Below are 10,698 nucleotides of genomic sequence, written 5' to 3'. Positions count from 1 at the left end.
AAGCTTTCATCACTGCGGCAGTCATTGAGATGCTACCGCCAAGCTGGATTGACTTCAAGAGCTGCCTTATGCAAAACCAAGAGGAGATGACTCTTGAAGGTCTCATGGTGAAGCTGTGCCAAGAATTTGACGTGAGAGAATGTATGACCAAGGTCGAAAACTCACCTCAAATCAAAGGCAACTTGTTGGAGAAAAGCGGTCCCTCCAACAACAAACGTGCTCGCCCAAATGCCAAAGACAAGGGCAAGGCAAAGATGAAGGATTGCTACAACTGTGGCAAACCGGGCCACTTGGCAAAGGATTTCTACAACCTCAAAAAGAAGAAGGCGAGACGTGATATCATTATCATCGAGTAGAAGTTGATCAAGACAACTTGTCGGCTTAGACTAGAGTTTGAGTCCAAGTTGTAATAATCGTTGTTTAGATAGCACTTTGGTAGAGCATAGCCAATGAGCTTGTCTAACTCAATAATAATAAGAATGGGTTTATTTCTTATCTATTTGAGTGTTGTGATTTATAGCATTGTAGACATGTGAATCTAAATGCTATAAAAAGATTGCTAAATATGGATTTACTAAAAATAAACGAGCTTAACACTCAAAACAAATGTCAAGTTTGTGTTGAAGCAAAAATGACAAAGTCTCCGTTTCATTATGTGGAAAAGAGCACTAAACCTTTAGAACTAATCCACACCGACGTGTGTGATCTAAAGTTTGTGCAAACTCGAGGTGGTAAGAAGTACTTTATCACTTTTATTGATGACTGCACAAGGTATTGCTATCTTTATCTTCTAAGAAGTAAAGATGAGGCTATTGAAGCTTTCTAGAACTTCAAAACAGAAGCCGAGAATCAACTTGGTAGTCGAATTAAGATGGTTCGAAGTGATAGAGGGGGAGAATATGTTGCTCCGTTTGAGGAATTATGCAACGCTAGTGGTATAATACATCAAACAACTGCTCCATATTCACCTCAATCTAACGGTGTTGCTGAACGCAAGAATCGAACTCTTAAGGAGATGATGAATGCCATGTTGATTAGTTCTGGATTACCCCAGAACATGTGGGGGGAGGCTGTTCTATCAGCCAACTATATCCTCAATAAAATACCACTCAAGGGAAGGGACGTCACTCCCTATGAGTTGTGGAAAGGCAGAAAGCCCCCATACAAATATCTTAAAGTGTGGGGGTGTTTAGCCAAGGTACAAGTGCCTCCACCCAAACAAGTCACAATCGGTCCTAAAACAATTTATTGTATCTTTGGGTATGCACTAAACAGCAATGCACATCGTTTTTTGGTTCACAAGTCAGACATTCCAACAATGACTGTAGGAATGACGATGGAATCAAATAACGCTGTTTACTTTGAGAATATCTTTCCTTGTAAAGACAAGGGAAAAGAAGAAGCTAGTACAAACAATGATACTAGAGAAGAAGCTACTAGTTCTGAACCTGTTGAGACAGTGCCCGAATCGCGAAAGCGACCAGGCCCTGACCTTGAAGGGTCAGAACCAAGACGTAGTAAACGAGGCAGGATAGCCAAGGACTTTGGTCCAGAATATATCGCCTTCATGCTAGATGAAGAACCTTCATCTATCAAAGTGGCGTTCTGTAGATCAGACGGACTACTCTGGAGGGAAGCAGTCCAGAGTGAAATTGATTCAATCATGCAAAATCACACTTGGGTGTTGGTTGATTTACCTGAAGGTTGTAAACCCTTAGGATGTAAATGGATCCTAAAAAGGAAATATAAAGCGGATGGATCAATAGACAAGTATAAAGCGCGCTTAGTCGTTAAAGGATTTAAGCAGCGTGAGGGGTACGATTTTTCGATACCTATTCACCAGTGACGAGGATTACATTTATTCGAGTGCTTCTCGCGATTGCTGCTCTGCACAATCTTGAGATTCATCAAATGGATGTTAAAACTGCGTTCTTAAACGGTGATCTAGAAGAAGAAGTCTATATGGAACAACATGAAGGGTTTGTAGTACCTGGACAAGAGAAAAAGGTATGCAAACTAGTAAAGTCTCTCTATGGACTGAAACAAGCGCCGCTGCAATGGCACTTGAAATTTGACAATGTCATGTTGTCAAATGGCTTCAAAATCAACGAATGTGACAAATGTGTCTACATCAAGAGCACTAGTAGTGGGTACGTTATGGTGTGTCTCTATGTAGACGACATGTTGATTATGGGAAGCAACAATCGTATCATTGTTGATACAAAGAACATGTTAAAAGTGAATTTTGACATGAAAGACATGGGGTTAGCTGACGTGATCCTTGGAATGAAAATTCTCAGGACCACCGATGGAATAACTTTGACACAATCTCATTACATTGAGAAAGTGCTCAAAAGGTTCAATACGTTTGACAAATCGCCTGTAAAAACCCCATTAGAACTCAACGTTCACATGAAGAAGAACATGGGTGAACCTGTTGCACAGGAAGAATATGCAAGGATCATTGGGTGCCTTATGTATATTACAAATTGCACTCGACCTGATCTTGCATGCCCAGTGAACAAATTGAGTCGTTATACAAGCAATCCAAGTAAAGAACATTGGAAAGCACTTGAGAGAGTTTTGAGATACTTAAAGTATACTCTAAATTTTGGAATACACTACACGAGATACCCCCCGGTACTTGAAGGGTACTATGATGCTAACTGGATATCTGAAGCGAAAGACTCGTTATCAACGAATGGTTACGTGTTCACTATAGAGGGAGGAGCAATCTCGTGGAGGTCTACAAAACAGACATGTATTGCTAGATCCACCATGGAATCAGAATTCATCGCTTTAGACAAAGCAGGTGAAGAAGCCGAATGGCTACGAAACTTTTTGGAAGATATTCCATGTTGGTCAAAACCCGTGCCGCCCGTCATGATAAACTGCGACAACCAAACAGCTATTGGGAGGGCGAAAAGTGGGTTATACAATGGTAAGTCTCGACACATACGTCGACGACATAATACCGTAAGACGTTTGATCGAAAATGGAGTTATCTCAATTGACTATATAAAGTCAATAGATAATCTGGCCGATCCGCTCACTAAAGCTTTGAATCGAGATCAAATGTATAAATTGCTAGAGGGAATGGGTGTAAAATCCACAAAATAAGGATGATTATAGTGGTAACCCAACCATGATGACTGGAGATCCCAAGAACGTGGTTCAATGGGAAAACTAAGCTATAAGATTCCAAGTAGAACACTCATCTACTTGCATTCCCTAGAGAGCAACTGAGTGTTGAAGCCTGCTTAGTGGTAAGGTTAAGTCATTGACTTTTAATGATTCCTAAACACCTCGGGGAGGTTGAGTATAGCAGGATACTCGGGAAAGAATCACCTATATAAGTGAGATGTGGGGGCCGCATCGACCTAACACTTATGAATCCAAAGAGCTGTCCAAGGCCCGCAAAGGACAAAAACGTGAGAACGAAATGAGGTTGAGGCGTTAGTGTGTTAATACTGTTGTCTCGGTATACACGAAGGAGAAATGGTTCAAAGACATCAAGTTCTACCAATTCACCAGTATATCCGATAGTATTAACTAAGGATGGTTCAAGGCCGCAAACCACCTATTCTAATGCACTAAGGTTTCTTGAGAACAGAGCTTGTGTCTGCATTTGCATTTGGCTATTTCCACTCATGTGGGGGATTGTTGGAAATTGGTTGTGAGTAACCAATGTTTGATAATTTTTCGAGTACCGAAAACATTTAATTTAGCATAATTAAATGGGACAGGATCGATCTACGTTCCGAGTAGATGATCGTAGTATATTTATTTACTCAAAACCGATTTCCGGTGAGTGAGAAATAATTGTTTAAAGTTGGGTACTTGAAACATTGAGTTGTGGGAAAAGATAAGCATTAAATAAGATTTAATGCTTATCCCACATCGGAATGGTTGGGTTACCACTATAATCATCCTTATTTTGTGGATTTTACACCCATCCCCTCTAGCAATTTATACATTTGATCTCGATTCAAAGCTTTAGTGAGCGGATCGGCCAGATTATCTATTGACTTTATATAATCAATTGAGATAACTCCACTTTCGATCAAATGTCTTACGGTATTATGTCGTCGACGTATGTGTCGAGACTTACCGTTGTACACCTGTAACTTGGGCTGGTCTTTGGGCCTACCGTAGGCCCACATCGACCCTTATCTTTTTGGACCAACGAAAACTTGGTTCGAAGGAGACGAGGCCCAACCCGGTTGGGCCTACGCGCACGCACACGAAGCCCGCTAGGGCTTGGCCCGGGAGGACCCTTGGTCTCCCAGGAAGCTTCCCACGTAACTGTAGAGCTGTTACCTCTGTAACTGCTGTCGGAGGAGTCATGGCAGATTCAAACAGCAGGGTTGTTACACCTGTAACTCCCGACACCTTTTGAATACCATCAATGGTATTAATCCAGCAGGCTCCCCCTATTGATGTGGACTGTGCCTATATATAGGACAGCCTCCATGCATCATTTTTCACCTGAAAATCATCACAAGCAACATCACTCTGATACTCTGCATACTGCATCTGTTGAGTTCTGTTCTCGCCTCGTTCCAGTTCGCCGGAGCTCGTTGGTGTGCGGTGCTGCTACCTATGAGACGAAGCCGTTTCATCTTTGGGGACGACACGCCAAACCGAGAGCACTACCGGGGCGTATCTCGTCTTGCGGACAGAGGACCCTCCTCGACTCGGCTGTCTTTCTGGTTTTATTAGATTGTAATTTCAATACAGTTTTTCCCTTGTATTCTCATCTCCTACATTTCTGTGTTACATTGTACTACGCCCGCAAGCTTGTAGTCCAACAATTTTATTACAGTATAAAAGCTATTACATCACAGGATGTAATAAAACTGTGTGCACACGTGACTGGTTGCACAGCCCACACGCGCCGCCGCCGCCGCCCGCCCGGCCCGGCCCCGGCCCTGTCGCCCAACGCCCGGCGCCCGGCCCCGGCCCCGTCGCCCGACGCCCGGCCCCGGCCCCCGGCGCCCGGTCCCGGCCCGTCCCCGTCACCCGACGCGCGGCCGTGGACTTGGATCTTGGTAATTGGTCTTTGGGCTGGTCTTTGGGCCTACCCTAGGCCCACATCGACCCTTATCTTTTTGGACCAACGAAAACTTGGTTCGAAGGAGACGAGGCCCAACTCGGTTGGGCCTACGCGCATGCACACGAAGCCTACTCGGGCGTGGCCCGGGAGGACCCTTGGTCTCCCAGGAAGCTTCCACATAATTGCAGGGCTGTTACACATCTGTAACCGCCGTCGGAGGATTCATGGCAGGATTCAAACAGCAGGGCTGTTACGTCCGTTACTGCTGTAACCCCCGACACCTTATGAATACCATCAATGGTATTAATCCCCCTATTGATGTGGACTGTGCCTATATATAGGACAGCCTCCATGCATCATAGTACATCTCTAAAAACAAGCATTACACTCTTACTCTGCTGCACTCTGCATCGTAAAAGTTCTGTTCTCGCCTCGTTCCAGTTCGCCGGAGCTCGTTGGTCTGCGGTGCTGCTACTAGGGGTGATCATTCGGTCATATGGTTCGGTTTTTGCTAAAACCAAACCAAACCATATTTTAGTTCGGTTTAAAAAAAAAAACCGAACCGAACCGAACCGAATTAACCGAAATTTTTATAAATAAAACCGAACCGAACCGAAAAACCGAATTAATCCGAAGAAAACCGAAATTTTTGAAAAAAAACCGAAAAAACCAAAATTTTCGAAAAAAAACCGAAAATTCCAATAAAAAAATATTAGAAGCTAGAATTTATAAAATTATAATTAAAATATTATATATATATATACATATATATATATATATTTATATATATTATAAATATAATTCGGTTTTTCGGTTTTGTTCGGTTTTAAAAAATCCGAACCGAACCGAACCGAAAAACCGAAATTTTATGAAAAAAAAAACCGAACCGAACCGAAAAACCGAAAAAACCGAACCATATTTTAAAATTTCGGTTTGGATCGGTTCGGTTATTCGGTTTCGGATTTTTTGCTCACCCCTAGCTGCTACCTACGAGACGAAGCCGTTTCATCTTTGGGGACGACACGCCAAACCGAGAGCACTACCGGGGCGTATCTCGCCTTGCGGACAGAGGACCCTCCTCGACTCGGCTTTTTTCTGGTTTCAGTTTTCTGTAATTTCAATACAGTTTTTCCCCTTGTATTCTCATCTCCTACATTTCTGTGTTACATTGTACTACGCCCGCAAGCTTGTATTCCAACATTCTTCACTACATGCCTGTCGAAGAGCTCTTCAATGGTGTCTGGGCCATTGTGCAATAAGCGGCGGTGGCGCACCACCGCGCTGATTGTCGGCGAAATCTGGATCTTCGGAATCATTTTTTCTGTTCCCTTTACACCATCTCCAATTCTAAACGTATGGAAAATAGTAGAAATCAGTAAAAACATTTAACAGTGATTCACTTCTTCTGGTAAAGAAACAGTTAAAAAATCCGAAAGTGAAAAAACTAACCACCAATTCAATTAATTACGGACGATAAAAAAAAACTTCTACTTCTCTCTTCTCAAAAACAATCTACTTCTCACAATCACAAGCAGATTAACAATGAATACTTTGAATTAGAAAATAAATACTTAGAGGTAATTTAAACACACGTGCTTTCGGCAACAATTTCAAAATTTGAGCAACAATTTAACTCATAAACATGGATTTCAGCAATCAAACCAACAAATTCATTCACTATAAAAAATAAATGTGAAGCGAAATTGTCTCCAATAAATTGATAAATGCCCTTTCTTGAACTAAGAGAAGATGAAAAAATGAAAGCTTGAATAGATGGTAATGTCTCGCTCCAACTTTAATTGATGTCCGGCCAAATAAAAGGGAAAGGAGAGCAGGCAAGGTGGCGAAACAGATCCGGCGGCGGTGCCGTGCTGTTTAACAGCAGAGCCGTGGCGCGCGACGTTAAATGGCGGATCTCGCCGGAAATAGTGAAGAAGGGTTTTCTGTTTGGTGTGTGGGTGGTCGGTAGTAGGTACAGAAACAGAGGGCGAGAGGCTAGAGAGATGGTAGTGTGTACGACAGTGGCCTGCGAGTCTGCGACGGAAGGAGATGAAGGCGAGAGTGAGAGAGAAAATGGTGGAGCTGCCTGTGACGTGAATGGAGAAGAAGAGAGAGAATATGCGGTTCATTTGATGGGCCTTATTTAAAAATTAAGAGAAGGCCATTTTTACTAAGTTAGCTTTGGGCCTCCAAAATTAATGAACTAATGTTACAACAAGAAATTTAGTGGAGTTAAATAAAATAATGGGAATTTTAGCTTGTTTAAATTCATGACATATTAGAAAATTTAGTAAATGTATGATTAAAACAATATTAATCATATATAATTATATAATATAAAATATAATGATTAAAAAGTTTTGTGGGTTAATGTATAATTTGAGAAAAAAAATATATAGACATGATTGAAAAATGATGGATTTTTAATTATGTATGGCCCTAAAGGAGTTGGTACGTTGCGTATACAAGGAGAAACAGTAGTTATTGGAAGTCCGCAAATTTTGAGGATTAATAGGAACTTACTACACATTGTTTTGCCCTTGACTTTCCATCTTGAAAAAGAGACAAACTCGATCATGCTAGTTTCAGGTTATCACTTGGAAGTTGGGGCTTGCTAAGCTCTCCACTACCTTGTTCTTCCTCGAGAGCAAAACTCGAACTCGAATGCCATCATTTCCGAGTTCCTCTTGTTCCTCTAGTAATGTTTTAGCAGAGATGACAGCAGAAATGGTGCAAAATTCCAACTCAATTGATCCAAGTGTTGGTATATCTCCTATACTCGAATCAATCTCTTTCAACAACGGCAAATTTCTCAAAACAACGCGCTCCAGGCGAGGAAAGTGGGTGCTTTCTGTCATCCAGTGCTCCAGATCACAGAATTCAACCACCAAGAATTTCAAACTGCAGAATTTCCCTTCAACTGTTTCCCACTTGGTCCCGACAAAGGATTGCCATTTCAGTTTGAGGACTTGGAGAAGTGGCAACGAGCCTATCTTGGTAGTCAGGTCTTCCCAATGGAGACGAGTGTGACCTATAGTCAACTTCTTGAGCGAGTGTGGGAAGGTGAGGTTCCGCACCAAGTGCCTCCGAGTATCCTCCACATCGGGGAAGGGATCAATGACTATGCCAAGTGATTCGAGTTTATGTAGACGGGCAAGATTGCTGATGCAGCTACGAGGCCCTCCTTCTGTGAAGTCCTCGTAATATATCTTCAACTTCTTGATGCTCGGAATTCTCTTAAACTACCTCTTCACTACACTTGAAATGAAGTATCGTTACGAGCGTCTGCAAGTTCTCCAACACAATGCCGTCATCTATAGGAGGATCTGGGAGCTTGGCTTTGCTGAAAATGACATGCTTGATGAGAGGCATCTTCCAAATCTCAGATGGTATAATTGCGTTAGTAACCCATATTAGTGTCTGTAGATTCCAAAGGAGAGAGATTGAAGAATGAATTCTTCTAGGTAACAGTGGTACATTACCAGTAAGAGAAAGATAACTCAAGTTAACTTGCTGGAGAATAGCCTCAGGAAAACTTTCATCAACTAATGAACATACCCTCATTAATCTAGTATTGAGCAGTGGCAAAGGTTCTTGAAAGTGAAACTCCGATATCAAAGAACGGATAAACTTTGCAGATCCCAGGGCATCAAATACTTGATCTGGGAAATGATCCTCCTCTGATTTACGCTTATAAATAACAATACGACGTTCAGAGCTCATATCTTGAGGAATTCCCAGACTCTGCTCTGTCAGGGTACGGAAAAACTTCTGCTTTTCGACTTCTCTCAAGCATAAGTTCCTAAACAGATCATGCATCTTGCACATTTTTACTTTCCCATCATAGCAATATGAACTTGCTAAAATGAGATTCCTATCAATAAGTTCCTTAACACAGTCTTCTGCAACCTCTTCATGGCTTTTCCCACTCATTGGCTTCAGAAATCTTTCTCCCACCAACAGCTTGATGAGCGTTGAGACACGAATAACACTATCTTCAGGAAACACAGACATATAAAGGAAGCATGGCTTGAGGTACAACGGCAACTTCCTATAACTCAGATGCAATATTTTCAAGCAACGCTCGTCATCCTCTGAATTCACAACCGAACTTAAGTCTCTTAAAATATACTCCCAATATTCTTGTGTTGGTTCAGACTTTGCTAGAAGCCCTCCAACAACTACAATTGACAGAGGAACTCCACTGCAATTTTTAGCAATCCTCTTTCCTACTTCCACCAATTCAAGGGGACAATTTCTCTCTCCAAATACAATCTCACAAAGTAGATCCCAACTTGCATCCTCATCTAAGAATTTCACCTCATGCGTGTAACAGTTACTTAGCTCATATGTCAAGTTTGATAGCCTAGTTGTGATTATTATTCTACTTCCATTCCTATTGTTTGGGAAGAAAATTTTAAGTTGATTCAAAACCTCAATATCCCAAATATCATCCATCACTATCAAATATCTCCCCCTCCACAAACTTCTGTATATAATTTCTCCTAATTCGTCTTCACACATCCTATTCAAGGGTTCCCAATCTGACGGCATAGTAATTTTGAGAGCAATAAGTTGTAAAAGAGCTATCACACTGTATTCCTGAGAAACTGTGATCCAAGCGAGGATGTCGAAATGGTAAGCAATAAGCTGATTTTCATACACTTTTCTAGCAACTGTGCTCTTACCAATACCGCCCATTCCAACAATGGCGATCATCTGGCAATCAGTGATTCCTCCAGTGAGCTTATCCAGCAGTTCGTACAATGCATCATCAATCCCAACGGCAACGAATCTCTGCTCTGTGTAAGCAGATTTCGACGAGCCAGCAGCAATCGAGGTTGAGCAGCTTCTCTCCAGCGTCTCCTTGATCTCGATGGCCTCTCTCGCGATCGAATTCATGTGTTCAATCGCATCCTCCAAACGGCGGTGGAAGTCGACGGAATTTGAATTTGTTTGGTCGAGAATTCGATCAACGATTTGCGATTCGATGACGTCTTCGGCTGAGTGAGCGGCGTCTGCGATGCGCATCTCCAAGTGTTGAGCTTCTTCGGTGTAAACGGCGTGGGAGGTGTAGGTTTCGAGGAATTGTTGCAGGAAACTGAGGCTTTGAGCGAGGGAATGGACTTGTTGTTTGTGGAGACAGAGTGGAGGGCGAGGATGGTGCTCGATTTGGTGTATGATGTGCGTGAGAGAAACCAGAGCTGCATAAGCAGCTGCCATCTTCTTCAACTCTTGAGTGTATTCTTTGTTTGAATTTTGCAGAATTCCTTTAAATTTGTGGATAAGGTGGGTTTGCTGATACTGTGAGTGTGATCACTCTATGAATTCGATATTTTTTTTCCCGAAAAAATAACAATTGAAAAAGTTATTCAATTTATTACTAAGAGTATAAAATAAAAAAATAATGGTGAGATAGTGTTTAAAAGTGACAAATACACACTCATGTAACAGTACCAAAATAAAAATAAGGGCACACTCTTATGAAATGAAAGTAGTATTATTTATAGATTATATTAATTAATAACAAAAAATATACTACTAATTTAAATATTAATATTTAATTTAAAATAATAATAATAATAATAATAATAATAATAATAATAATAATAATAATAATAATAATAATAATAATAATAATA

The 10,698-nt window shown here is 41.3% G+C and overlaps 1 protein-coding gene across 1 annotated transcript; it reads right to left on the bottom strand.

Annotated features, from left to right (window-relative positions):
- Positions 1-7,641: 7,641 nt before the first annotated feature.
- On the bottom strand, positions 7,642-10,279 carry LOC131009632 (putative late blight resistance protein homolog R1B-16). The gene is made up of 2 exons (XM_057937047.1): positions 8,336-10,279; positions 7,642-8,271 (listed from the first exon to the last, which is right to left on the bottom strand). Exons 1-2 carry the CDS (start codon positions 10,277-10,279, stop codon positions 7,642-7,644), a joined length of 2,574 nt encoding a protein of 857 aa, XP_057793030.1.
- Positions 10,280-10,698: the final 419 nt, after the last annotated feature.

Source organism: Salvia miltiorrhiza, chromosome 1 (genome assembly GCF_028751815.1).
Source record: "Salvia miltiorrhiza cultivar Shanhuang (shh) chromosome 1, IMPLAD_Smil_shh, whole genome shotgun sequence".
NCBI lineage: Eukaryota > Viridiplantae > Streptophyta > Magnoliopsida > Lamiales > Lamiaceae > Salvia > Salvia miltiorrhiza.
Note: the sequence above shows the minus strand (reverse complement) of the source record. Positions and strands in the feature narration are given on the sequence as shown.